Genomic DNA, 14,620 nt, shown 5'->3' on the forward strand with positions numbered 1-14,620 from the left:
TTCGAGCAGCAACGGACTGGAACGGCCTACCCCGTGACATCGCCATCAACATCGCTTCATCCTCTACTTTTCAAGAACATGTAACCGACCACCTTCAGTGCTAAATAATTATCGCTTTTTTTGTTTGCTCATTTCATAAAATCCCATCGCTTATGTAATACCCCCGATACAAGGGTGCCTTTAAGGAAAATAAACTGAACTGAACTGAAGGGCTAGCTCTTAAGATCATGCGATCAAAGGGTGGCCCCTATAGCATAGGCCCAGGTGCAGTGATAAAAATGGGCAACGGAACAAAGCATCACAGACACACGCTTATATGTATACATATATATTTATGTATATATATATTTATATATATAGAAGTCTCTTCAAACAACAGCAACAGACTCTGCATCACCTCCTTTTTCTCAATGAAAAAAGAACAACAAGAAAAAAGGAAACATATAGTCGCCAACAATCAATTAGGGCTATCACAATAGTTTTTCACAACAGTACGACTTGACCAATCGCAGGCATTCAGTAAAACAAGAGAGATACGGTACGAGAAAATACACAGGAAAATGGAGAAAAAAACACCCGCGTCTTCTTGCCTGCAACACTGTGGCACAAGCACTCTACCACCTTCCAGTCTAAAGAAATCGGTCAGTGAACACAAATGTTAGCACTCATACACACGAACATGTCAAGACAGTAGTGGCTCACATTAACAAGTCTCTGTTGTTGCAAGTCTACTAACAGGGAGTAGTAACATGCAAAGCAAACATAGGACAGAAGGAAGCAAGCATGCCCCTTTGTGGACAGCATCTGATCATGCAGACCAAGGTAGTTTCATTAAAATCAAGCAGCCCTGTTGCAGAGAATCTTATCTTATCAAAGATAACTATCATCTTATTACCTATCATCTTACCTTATCAAAGATAACTGTCTTTTCAAGGATGATTTAACCTGTTTGTTACTTTGACCTTGTTGGGGACAGTGTACCAATGGGAACAATGTACAGAGGGCAAAACGCATGCCTAGAACAACCAAACTGTGTGTTCCGGAGCTCCCAAAGTCGCTGCGACCAAGAAAGCAGAAAATGACGATGAAATTCTATGAGTTTAACAGCACATGTTTACATACAGACTATTTTTAACCAAATCTTATCGCTAATTATCTCGTTACGCCCGAAACACGCTAAGAGCGTGTTCTAGACATGCGTTTTGCCCTCTGTACACGGCCTATTGTGAATTTGAAAAAAAAAAAAAAAAAGCTTTGTCCATATTGGGCTTCCTTGCTAACGAAAAAAAAAACAATTCTGGCAACACTGTTCGAGCAAAAATACTCTGTCCACAATTACATGGCAATTATCAGCAACAAGCACAGCATACCTTGCAGTGTCACAGCCAGATCTTTTAGGGGTGTCCAGTTTTGCTGGCATGCAAAGGCTTAATCATGCAACTGGACCCAGGGAACAGTTTCGGTCCGGTCCCACGTCCTAACCTTCCTGCACCTCAGTAAATGCAGAGTGCCACTGAACAAAACAGTTTTGATGACGGACGTTACCAACAGTTCACCACGGCCAGCTGAAAACCGGCTCCTGTGGCTGTTGCACACCTTGAACAACCAACGGTCACATCAGGCATTCCGGTTCTCTTGCCCCAGGTGTTTGCATCAACCACATGATTCGGGCCAGCATTAAGCCAAAAGCAATTTGCCTCTTCTACTGGCAAGCCCCTATAGAGTACTGGCTCTGAAACATCTCAACATTCAAGACACAAATGGGCAGTGGGACCCAACTAGAAACCAGAGGGAAATAGCAGCTTGCAAAGGACGACTCCCAACAAGCCAAAGAGTGCACAGACAACAAAAGGAGTCAGTGACAATACAACTATGCGTAACCTTTCAGTTTGCACAGGCCAAGACCACTGACCAAGAGACCGCTGACTATCGGTAAGCCAAGCTGGTCATGCCAACAATGCCGCATGATAAGTTAGATGGCAGCAATTTGGTTGCTTATGCTAGTCATCACTGCTGTTTTTCTATTTCATTTCCTCCACTGCTGCAAGTTCAGTTCCACAGCCTTGCTAATATTTCCTTACAACTCCGTTAACAACAGCATTTCATATAAACCCACTCCACCTGCAACAGTGGCTGGCAACAGTCATGCAAGGCTGGCAAAAGTCAACTTCTCAACGTAGCAGTACGTGGGAACCACAAGCGCCCAGCACCATCCCCAGAACAGCAATGCAACGTTAAACCACACATTAAGAACCAGATGCACAACAATTCTCAAAGATCTTCAACGAAGGAGTAAGTGCAGCGTGGGCTGATTTCCCTGGAAATCAAGGAAATAAATGCCACACAATGCTTTCCACCAACTGAGCTTCAGCTTAACTGGTGGGCCCCAAACTGGCAAAACAAGGCGCCATCAACGATTCCAACAGTCATGGTACTCTTAACGGCTGCAGAACACATCAACTCATCTGAAAAGCATGCCACGAGTGACATCAACGAGAGTACTATGCAGCATTTTCAATCCACAATCCTTCCTCATCTCTAGTAGCCACGTTTGGATGATACCCAAAGTGCAATCTGTGATTCCAGTGCACTGAGCACGTTCACCAGCTGGCTCTGTTAGCAAGCTAGGGCATCCAGACAGTAGACAAAGCAGAAACAGGCGCTTTGATGGCGAGCCAATTAGGCCAGAAACATTTAAGACTGCATTACTTCATCATTTTCCCTATTAGGCAACGTGCCTCGTTGCCTCTGCCATCAGGCTGCCCTCTTTACCGAGACGCACATGACATCGCCTTGAAGCAAATATCAAATATGCAGGCCAAGTGCACAAATAGCCAGCTGCACAGACAAATACCACAGCACTCACGACAAAGCATTTACCAAGAGTAGAGTGCGAAAATTTCCGTTCCTGGTTCAGCAGTTCCTGGCTATCGCGAAACCAACTTTGCTACCACCAAAGCACACGGTGTGTAGACGAGTGAATCATGCCCACCAATTCAGTCAGCCACGGTGTGCAATAATGATACTGCACATTACAAGCACAAAAACAGTACTCGATCAGCAAACAACAAGACATCAGGCTGCAACTCGATAGCAATAAGACAACACTGCGAAAGCAAGGTTTTATGCATGTCTAATTGGACAGTAGATATAAAAGCAGATCGATATTGCGTTCACTCCCTGAAGAGCCTAGATGAGAATGTTTTTAAGTGGCGGACAAGGAATCACTGCCCTACCCCAGAAGGTCGTTTTATGCTTTTTAAAAAGGAAGGATTGGTGCCTTTCAAGCAATGAATTCATAATAAATCATTCTCCAAGGAGTTCAAAAAATCTGAGGTCAAATCTCCTACCTACCATAATTACTGCACCATGCGTGGTTCTTCGCAAAAAACAAGAACATATTACCTGAAAACCTCTTTGTCACCTCTTTCTACACTACCATGCAGCACACAACATAGGCATGCCTCCCTGCAAATGTAAGCTGCAAGTTACCGGCAACCTAGGAACTGATTGGTGCCCCCTAAACATCACAACGGGATGCCAGACACCGAGAAGTTTGCTCACGCAATTTTAGAGAACGTCTCCTAATATGTCATCCACCGCTTTCCCAGTTTCTATTGACCCACAGAACCAATTAGTAGCATTCAGAAAAACCTAGCCATTTAGCTCTCCGTGCATGACGCACCGTGCCATGATGCGATCAAGCTTGAGCGTTCAATCCTAAGCGGCTGCACGGTTGCCAAGGCAACAGCCCTGCCCGAACGTCCTGCTTGTTGCCACAACATTAAAGGTCGCACATTTACCCATACCTCAATGCGAAAGATCTCGCTCAAGTGGTCAAAGCTGACTGCAATGCACCGAATTCAACTATGAGTGTAAATGATGCAATGGGAGCAAAGTTCTCCGTGGTGTGCTGCGTACAACTATGAGACAATTGCAGGGAGTAGACACGTACTACAGGGTATCCCTATCATGCTGGCATAAATCAATTTATCTCCCTTTTTTTTTCTCATTTTTGGTTTAGGTTTAGGGGGGTTAAACGTCCCAAAGCGACTCATGCTACGAGGGACGCCGTAGTGAAGGGCTCCAGAAATATCGACCACCTGGGGTTCTTTAACGTGCACTGACATCGCACTGGCCTCTAGAATTTCACCTTCATCGAAATTCGGCCGCTGCGGCTGGGATCGAACCTGCGTCTTTCGGGTCAGCGGCCGAGCGCCGTAACCACTGAGCCACCGCAGCTTTCCTCGCCTTTTCTTCCTACAGATCCCCACATCTTCTCTCCTCCTGGCCACTGCGAGCACGTCTGAAGCTCCTGGACACGCTACATCCAACCATGTTTCACTAATCCTTAATCCTTCATCACTAACCCTTTCGGGGCCTTTCTGCCTTACAAATCACCTTTGCCGGGCAGTCATCTGTGCCTTTTTTTTTCTTCTCTAATTGTTTCTTTTTTTTTTACTTTTACTTGAACTTCGATGGAGGCGAAATTCTAGAGGCCCATGTACTGTGCGATGTCAGTGCACGTTAAAGATCCCCAGGTGGGCGAAACTTCCGGAGCCCTTCACTACACGTCTCTCATAGCCCGAGTTGCTCTGCGACGTTAAACCCCCTTAATCCATAAACCTTAAATTTTCTCTTGGGTACTGGCCCCTTTTATTTTCAATTGCTTTTCCTGCAGCAACCTCTGGTTCAGTACGGGCTTCCACTCACATTTATTTTCAACTTTTATGTATTTCTTAAGAGCTTTAGAATAAAGGGCAAATAACACTCAGAACCAATCAACCCTGTAGCTACAGCATTTTGGCAAAGCTTGTGGGAGCTGCAGTGAAGCCCATGTTGCAAATATGGACAATTAGCAACCCAACACTAGCAACCACTAGCAATGTACTACAGTGCAAATGAACGCTCAAACACAGTGTCTCATTTTTTGCATTTCTGACACCTACGCGAGATGACGATGCTGGTACAGCCATAGTGAAAAATTCTTTTTTCTGGCGTAGAACCCTCGCAGACAATGTGACCCTTTTATTTATTCTGACTGACCAAGCCAAAGACCCTATCCAAAAGCAATAAAATGATTGCGAAATGTTGCAGATCTTTTACTGTTTACCATACTCTGGAAACACGAAGGTTGTTTCAGGCACAGCGCGTGTGATTAACACAGCTTTCAGCAAAGTGTTTGCGCACTTGAAAATATCAAATAACTATAAAGCTATGCCACGGCACCAAACTGACTACTGCCATGCCACATGATCGTTCACACAGTGCAGTCCATAGTCCGTCATGCCTAATAGTCCTGGCTTCAAGCAAGCTTTTTTTTCTTAGTTTCGTTATATTCAGCAGGTCACCAAATTGCATGATATGCCACCAGGTGAATGCATTGTCCGCTACTACCAGGTTTATTTAAGTGCTTAATACAACGCTACTTTTCAAAAAAAAAAAAGTTGTCTCATAATTCAGCCAAAAGTAAAATTTTGTTTAAATGAGCTTTTAACTCACAATGACCAAAAAAAACAGCTAACATTCAGAAGCTTTAGGCATACAACTAAAAAAAACAGCGCTTGTAATGTAATTTACAACCTTTTTCTACCAATGTACAATTGAAAAAGTAAACATCCAGAGAGTCTCATCTAGGCCCTTTCAGTAGTAAACAATTATCAATGCTCAAAACATAGGACCTCTCTATAAAAAGAGGCAGCACACTGAAAGTGGAGACCAAACACAGCTAACAAGTCTTCTCCAACGCACAATTCACATGCAACCGTTTTCTGTCCCTTCGACGATGGATAACATGTGCTTTTCTTGCAGAAACGGTCATGCACGAACAGGTATGAAACATGAGAAAGCAAACAGTGTGCTAGCAGGACACCGTTCAAAGAGCATCACAGCTTTCCGCTCTCGGTCAAGGCCACAAGAAAGCCACAGGAATGGTATTAAGGACATCATCGATGCAGCGCGAAACACAAGCACAAGACGAGCGCACGGACACGGCGCTTGCCCAACTTGTCCAACCTTCCACTTTGTCAGCATTAAGGACTACTCAGCAGTGAATGTGTTCCCACTCATTGCGAGTCTATGCACATTTAAGGGGGGATGAGGGGATCGAAGGCAACTTCCTATTTTTCGACTTAAGAGTGATGAAATTTGGCAGACTGGCTTAAAACAGCAGCAAACAATCAGATGTAAAGTTTCACAATGACACCTCCAGTAGGTTCCCTTTTATCATTGTTTATATGTTGTCCCCATGTTGCTTGCTTGTGGAAAGCCTAGCATGACAAAAAAACAGGCTACAGGTCTGTGAATGCTTTTAATAGTTACTAAGAAGTGTGGTGTAAATCAGGACACTCTTAATTTTTTTTTTAATTTCTGTCCTCTTTCTTTTAAAGGACAAAATATGCGCCTTCTTTTATGCTTAGAATGTATCATGCTCTAATTACCAAGTAATGAAAACATGTGAGCCTAAATGGTAAATCTGAGACTGTCTCAACGCACACCACACTTCAGTGATCACAACAAAACAAACGGGGTAAAAATCCATGCACCCATTGCTGTGCTACGCTTTCGACGAGCAAGGTATTAAGCTCAAAACAAACTTTCGAGAAAACAAGGCAGAAAGTTCTAAGCTAGCACACACTGTCTATGTGTACATGCCGACAAATTACTTATCTGGAGCGCTAAAAGTTTATCTTTGGGTGAAAATTTCAGTACAACATAGAAACAGTGTTGGAGATGCCAAAAAGTGTACTTTTCAAAAATTGACTTTTTCAGCGATTTTTTGCGATCTGATCCCCACATCCCCCCTTAAAAAGAGAACAAACAGGCTGTCATGCAATTTTAAGTTCACTCCTGTAACTGAATATCTAACTTGTTAAGTACCACCATCACCATCAGCCAAGTTTTCCAAGTAGCACAGGCAATTGGCCCAATATTGCAAATGGATGGTTTTACTCTGGCCCTTTGTAGTACCGGCCTTCAGGGGATATTCAAAATTCCGCAAGTGCGCTTTCCCACATAACAATGTTGCCCCTAACAAGATGGCCGACTTCGCTATAAAGGAACTACATGGGCTTCAGGAGAGGCGCTAAAGGTGTGGATAGAATGTAAGAAACGTATTTTGGGAGAATCAAACAAAAAACCAGTCTTTCTTGCTTTGTTTCAGCTGGAAACGCATGGTCCGCCATCTTGTTGGGGGCAACATTGTTATGCGGGAAAGCGCACTTGCGGAATTTTGAATATCCCCTATTGTCTGTACTGCCAAGTTTGAGTTTGCTGCAGGACAACTTATTCACCTTACTGATTCACGTTATGTGCGAGCCACCGTTTCAGCCCATTCCCTAAGCTCACCATTTCCATTTAACACTTGGCTACTCTTACAGCGTTTTCCAACTCTCGGTGCCCACTGTGACTCTTCGAGGTACATCACCCGCAAAGTTTACGAGGAACATGAAGGAAAATTCAGCAAGCTTTCATCACCACCACTTGCTTAAATCACACAGTATGCATGTCGAACAAAAAACAAGCCTACCAAGGAAAAGTACTCGCAACAATCAAAACGCATCGAAATATTGCACTTCGATAATGCACTTTTGTTGAAGGAACACTGAAGGGGAATACAAAGCCCAGCTAGATCAAGAGATTAGTGTCCCAAGGTCGCGACATTAAGCTTTGCTGACAGCAGAGCTCGGATAGGCCAGAAAATTGCAACACAAGCATCTAGAAAATTTTAGAAAATTTCTGTAACCTTGCCTAATCAAGAAAATTCAAACGCTTTGATGCACAACACTATTTCGACGGGAATTACCATCAAAATAGGAAAGCAGAGTGGTGAGTGTCGGCAAGATATGAGAACGCAGAGTGTTATAACTTTGCATATCATCCAGGTAGCCGCGTGAAGTGCAATCCAAGCACCTTTCCTCGCGGATTCACGCAAGAACTATAAGGAAGGGGTACATTTCACAAAAATGGCCAAACACTGCCCGTGTTTCATAGCAGTGCAAAACAGGAGTCCATTTTCCATTTTCTCAGCAACACAGTCAGCTTTTTCACGCAGAGAAGACACCAGTAGTGTTCCTGAAGGGTAATACACCAGTCTAGTTGTTTCCATTAGCATTTCCCTTTAGTGTCTCTTTGAAAAGCAAACTGATCACTGCAAACATTATGACTGTATATTAATTATCAACCTGAAATCACGCATAATTCTGCTTAACACACAGCCAAAGAAAAAAAAAAGAAACACTGCTCTCAAGGCTTCAGAAGCATTACAGTTTCTTCCATTAGTTCGCTCAATGTCGTGCCAGTCCACATTATTTCTGATCACCTAGGCTGCACGAAAGCACTCTCTAAGCCTCTCTGTAAATCCACCCTTTACATAAACGTGAGGGATACCAGTGCAACTGTACATACTACTCTTTCAAAACATTTCTGTCCAGCCGTGCACAGTATCCGCCTGTGTGCAAATCTTCTCTTACATTACATTTCCAAAGCCCCTTCGCTGAAATCCCCTACCAGCACAGCAGATGGCCTGGATTTCACCGGCACATCTCACTAAGCTACTAGGCAAATCCTGTCACTCTTTCTACCTGTCCTCTCTTGTCGACAGAGACTCGCACACTACAAGAACTCCCCGTGATATGCACACGCCCGACATTCTTCAACACTACACGGCGCCCACACCAGGCAAACCTTGCTGCAAGCTCTGGAAACGGAAGTGCTCATGTAGTGGCTTTGTTCGCTTGACCCTTTGTGCTTGACAACTTTCCTACCTCGAGATCTGTGACAGCTGCCACGCTAAACACTTAATCTCACACGTATTTACCTAAGCTACTCGAAACACGACAACAGCAAACCCCTACCATTCCTAGCGACACACTCAAGTTCAACTTTGCACGTAAGCGTCTGTGAGACAAACGCATTCCATCGTGTCTCCGCCATGCTACGACTTGCCCAGGGGACACTGTTCGGTTTTCTCACTCCGGGCAGGTGACGGACCGAGTGATGAATAGATGACAGATTGATGGGGAATGTGGAGGTGTGGGGACTTTGGGCAAAAAAAAATAAGAAACACTAAGGTTACCACTACGGTCTCACTCATTTCAGGAAAGCAACACCACAAGAACAGAAACAAAGTGACTGAGTCGCGCAGGTTCTTTTTTCCAACATGCCGTCACAACGGCTCTTACACCGACGCTTAGAAGTGAGAGAGACTGGCAGTTAGCACGTGGGTAGAGCGATCACATGACCCTGCAAAGCCAAAGAGGTGCTGCTGGCGAACGGTTGCAGCACAGATAACTGCAGAGTCGACTGTGGCTACATTCACAGATCTGACTGAGAGAACCCTCACGACAGCAGCAATCCCTGCAAAAGAACTACTGCCGAGAGTGACGCCAGCACGATGCAACGCTGAGACTGCAAGACCTAAAAAGGTGACGCAATTATCAGAGGCCGCTGACAGTCCTCGCATCATCCCTCGTGCAGCAGTGACGGTTGCGGGGAAGTGCGAATCCACAAAGCGGCAAGCAAGGGTCCATGCACAACCCAAAATCCGACAACCAGCAGCCCAAAGACTGGCAGCCAGCAAAACCGTGCGAGGCATGTCACGGTAGACGTAGGAGTTGGCGGATGCCAGGCTAGCAGGATCAAGTCTGAAAGTCTTGGCCACGGAGAGTAGATCACACGGTCGCCGGCTGTACATCGCTACAGTCACGGGTGGGGGGCAAACAACAAATTGGCCTAGGTCCGGGGACAACACTCCCGGTGCTGTCGTCATTGACAGATGTCCGGTAACGTTGTGGCGCCAGTGGCCGACGTGGCGGTGGCCACCGCAGCCACGCCAGCGCTGGTGGCGAGCCGCTCCTGGCTCTCGACGACGGCCACGATGTTGCGGCAGATGCGGATGACAGCCGGGTGGGTGTCCGTGTTGTCTAGCATCTCCTGGAGCACGTCGATGCCGCGCTCCTCCAGCAACATGGTGCAGTAACGCTTGGCTGCACAAAGACACGGTGTATGGCACCAGTTAGCTTAATGGTCACCACCCTGTCTTACAACCAGTTGGCACTCAACTGGAAGATGCAATGGCCGCCAGACAGCTGCACCCCTAGGCAAGGCCATGATGATGATGATCTTTAGAAGCTAAGTTCCCCTCCAGCACAGAGTCATTGGGTGCAAGTGCGCTAAAACCTTGTTGATACATTTCCGGTTGATACGTTAAAAATCCCCGGCAACAAAAATGTACCATTTAGCCGTCCCGGTTTGCTCAACTGGTAGAGTGACTGCTCCGGTGAAGCGGTGGTCCCGGGTTCAAACCCCGGACCAGGACGAATTTTTCTCTAACTACGAAGTTTCTGAGAAAGCTGTATAGCTTTCCTTTGTAGCCGTATGGCTGTGCTTGGGTGGATGTCAAAGAGTAATTACCTCCTTATTATCATGGCCTTGTGTGTTCGAAAAATACGAATATTCGAATTCGACGTATTCCACTTTATTGTGCGTGCCAGAATTACTGAAATGGTGATGAACACCCTTAACCTTACCCACAAACTCCCAGTCGATGGCCAGATCAGATTTTTAGACAATTCAGTTCCCTTTTAAAGGTGATGGTGTCTGCTGGTGCTTTGAGCCACGCGCCAACAAACCCTTTCTGCCTTTCAACTGCCTTTCACAAAGTGTAACGTTTTCTGCACCTAACAAGCTGTCTAAGCTTTACAGAATGACAGATCCGGAGGCAATCCAGCAACATGAATGTGGCAAGAAGCACAGACAACCTTTTGTTGAATGCGCAGAAGGTGTAGTCTATCAAATCCCGTTGAACTGTGGAAAAACTTATGTTGGGCAGACTGGGAGATCCATAAACGATAGGTTAAGAGAACATGCAAAGTGCACACGAAGGAAAAAATTTCGAAAGGTTTCTCGCTAGCCACTCGCTCACTTGCAATAATTGTTCCCCTAATCTTGAAAGTACCGTAATCACCAGTGTCACCAGGGAAAACGCGGAATCAAAACAGATTTGTAATCTCGGGACAACCTGTGACAGAAGCGCTTCTATCTCCCTATTCGACAAAGAGCGGACTTATCTGCACATGTGTCATTGATGACTGTGGCTTGTTCAGTTCATATATATTCGTAGAATGGCCCACAATAAGTTGTAAGTTCAGTGCTGTCCATGCCGCCTCGTCTCTGTCCGTGTGTTCCCTGCACTGCCTTTTTTCAATTACTGTATAAACGCGTTGAAGGGCCGCACTTTTTTTTCCAGATTCGAGGGCCAATTTTCGGGGTGCGGCCCATACACGCGATTAGCGAAAAAAAAATTTTTAAGTAAATACACACCAATCAGGGAATGAGCGGCATTTATTCTGTTTCCAATCGTCACTCGCCGAGTATTCCGACTCTGAGCTGGTGCTGTGCTCTGGTGCATGCTCATCCGAAAAAGAAGCCGCGCAGCATGTCCGCAGTCAACGCGTAGCCGTTGTTCCGCACCTCCATCACATAAGAGAGCAGCTCTTCTTCCAGTTCAGGAAACTCGCACGGCTTGCCTCGGAAAGCGGGCATTTTGCAGCTTGCGTTTCTCAATGCATCCTTCTGGTTGCACCACCATCGGACGCACTCCTCAGCTGCGTCGAATTTCCTGCCTGCCGCACGCTTGCCATGTTCGAGAGCTAACTCCCAGCCGTGTAGCTATTAAGGTGCTTGCCCGTCGTGCTAGAACTGCAAAGCTCGGCGGCAGCACGCGAAAGCCACAGCCACCACAACTTCGGTGCGCACGCTGACACGCCACAAAAACAACAAAACATGCAACAAAAGGCTGGAGCTGGCGATGCTGATGTCGATGTGGATAGCGGGAGGTTGCGGCAGAGAAAAACCTTTACGATGATGATGAGGACCGCGGCCTCAGGCGCCATCCATGGACGGCACTTGGAAACTTCTGTGCGCGTGCGTGGCCTTCGCGATCAAGCGCACTTTTGCTCGCAGCCGAAGCTGATTGTGATCGCGGAGGCCACGGCGCGTGCATTTAGAAGGCTATTCCCACCTGGGTCGTGGAAAGTTCGGGTGCGGCCCTTACACGGATTTATTTTTTTTTAGACATTTCCTTCGGGAAAACGGGGTGCGGCCCATACACGAGTGCGGCCCTTGCACGCGTTTATACGGTATTCTAAATATTCGCTTCGAAAGCATACGAAGGAAATTACTATTCACTTTGAATTCACTCTGAACCAAAAAACCACAATTTGCAACTGCAAAAAATACAGCGTCAGTCTCCCACCACTGTGGCTTCTCCGCAGTACAGAGGTGCAGAGGGGAAAAATATCCAAAATAAATTGCACTAACATATGAGCTGGCCATCCCAGTGAGGACGTGACAAGATGAGAAACACGGCCGCTGCTTTGCAATGTCTAAGGGCTAAGGGATGAAACATTTGATTATAACGCGTTTACATACAAGCAGGCCGGGTCTGGGGAATGCAGCATTCAGAGCAAGAACGATGCGACTGTAAGCCGCTGCGGTGGCTTCCCCGCCGCGCACTAATGCGAGCAGGCGAAGCATCTAAAAACAGGGTGAAAGAGATCCCGGCTACTTCGCCACTGCCATCGCCAGAATGAATGTGTCACGAAGTTTCTTCTGTGCAAAGGAAAACACAAGTGTGGACTTAATTCAGCGAGCACTATAGAAGGAGCTGCTCCAAGAAGGCATACTTGACATTTTTGTGAAGCGAAACTGTCAGTTCAAAAGTTCAAAAACGTCCGTTGAATGAGGTACACTTTTGCATGTGTGTACCTCATTGAGGTACACACACCACTGAGGTCAGTGAGGCACACTTTTGCATGTGATGTGCGTGTGTGCATGAATGTGTGTGTGTGTGGCAATGGCACTTTGTCTCGGATACAATGAACACCTGTGGCTACATGCTACAGCAAATGAAGAAGCGCTGTTAACTCAGCTCTAAGTAGACATATTCTCTCACTACTTCCAGCACCGTGCCATCAATTGCGAGCTGCTGTTCCCTTGCCAGACTGTCGAACATTACTTTGGTTTTGTGCATGACAATTTTTAGCCCCACCGTTCTGCTCTTCCTGTCTAACAGAGCAAGTACGTCGCACTGCATGTCAAAAGACACTCACGATTCTTGGAGCAGACGTGGTGCATGGCCCACACTGCCCACAGCTGCACCTCAAAGGCTGTAGAGCACCGCAGCAGAGGGAAGAACGGGTTGAACGACCTGTGGAGCACGAGGGGAAGGTAAAAGCCAGTCAGGAAATTATTTCAGCACCAGAGCTGGCATACCGTATAAACGCATGTAAGGGCCGCACTTTTTTTCCCAGATTCGGGGGCCAATTTTCGGGGTGCGGCCCATACACGCGACGTATGAAATTTTTTTTTTTTAAGCAAAAACACACCAATCAGGGAATGAGCGGCATTTATTCTACGTTCAGTCGTCACTCACGGAGTATTTCGACTCTGTGCTGGTGCTGTGCCCTGGTGCACGCTCATCCCAAAGAAGCTGCGCAGCATGTCCGCTGTCAATGCGTAGCCGTTGTTCCGCATTTCCATCACATAGCAGAGCAGCTCTTCTTCCAGTTCGGGAAACTCGCACGGCTCGCCTCGGAAAGCGCATTTTTTGCAGCTTGTTTTTCTCAAAACAGCTTTTGATTGCACGATCATCGAATGCACTTCTCGGCCACATCGAATTCCCTGTCCTCCGCACACTTGCCGCATTCGAGAGCTAACTCCCAGCCGTGTAGCCGATAAGGTGCTTGCCCATCGTGCTAAAACTGCATTACCCGGCGGCAGCACGCGAAAGCCACAAATACGGTGAACGCGCTAACACGCCATAAAAAGGGCGAGCTGGCGATACTGATGCTGATTAGATAGCGGGAAGTTGCGGGGGAGAAAAAACTGACGATGATGATGATGATGGCTGCGGCCTCGGGCGCCATCCATGGACGGTTTTTGGAAGCTCTTGTGCGCGTGCTTGGCATCAAGCGCTCCGCGATCGAGCGCACCGCGATCGAGCGCACCGTTGTTCAACGCCAGAGTCGATCGCGGAGGCCACGGCGCGTGCATTTAGAAGGCTATTCCCGCCTGGGTAATGGAAAGTTCGGGTGCGGCCCTTACACGGATTTATCTTTTTTTAAACATTTCCTTCGGGAAAAGAGGGTGCGGCCCTTACATGCGTTTATACGGTAAAATGGTCCCCCAAATCTACTATACCTGGTGTTTTAGCAAACACTTTCAAAAATTTTCAGAGATAGGCTTTTTAGGGTAAAATTATGGCTTTTGTGGCATGGTATTGACAGGCCTGGCGGAAACCAGCAAACCAGAGAATCATCTTAACTAGTAGGCTGGTTAACTAATTTCTAATAATTAACTTTTTAACGACTGGAGTTAGGCGCCTCATTGCAATTAGAGATCTGTAGCCGGTCATTAGTAAAAGCCATATCAGTTTCTACAATTTCAATAAAGCGATTACCCTTGGCGCTGTGGCTTGACAAAATTGGGCTTTTTCAAACTAGTTACGTGCACTGGAGGGGTTGCTTTTCCTGCATGCTTCCAAAAGCACATGTATTTTCGCACGATGCAGCCAAACTTTGTCGAGCCACAGTGACGAGGGTAATCGCGTTTTCGAAAT

The 14,620-nt window shown here is 46.3% G+C and overlaps 1 protein-coding gene across 1 annotated transcript in view; it reads right to left on the minus strand.

The window, feature by feature from the left end:
* Positions 1 to 312: 312 nt before the first annotated feature.
* LOC149367248 (protein zyg-11 homolog B-like) overlaps positions 313 to 14,620 on the minus strand; it is a 70,657-nt gene continuing 56,349 nt past the window's right edge. The window contains exons 16-17 of the mRNA XM_089554731.1: positions 13,113 to 13,210; positions 313 to 9,986 (exon numbers count right to left, since the gene is read on the minus strand). Of these exons, the coding sequence (XP_089410857.1) occupies positions 9,766 to 9,986; positions 13,113 to 13,210 (319 nt within the window). The 3' untranslated portion in view covers positions 313 to 9,765. The remainder of the gene's footprint in view (positions 9,987 to 13,112; positions 13,211 to 14,620) is intronic.

Source organism: Amblyomma mixtum, chromosome 1 (assembly GCF_055824585.1).
Source record: "Amblyomma mixtum isolate Tamu chromosome 1, ASM5582458v1, whole genome shotgun sequence".
NCBI classification, from domain to species: Eukaryota; Metazoa; Arthropoda; class Arachnida; order Ixodida; family Ixodidae; genus Amblyomma; species Amblyomma mixtum.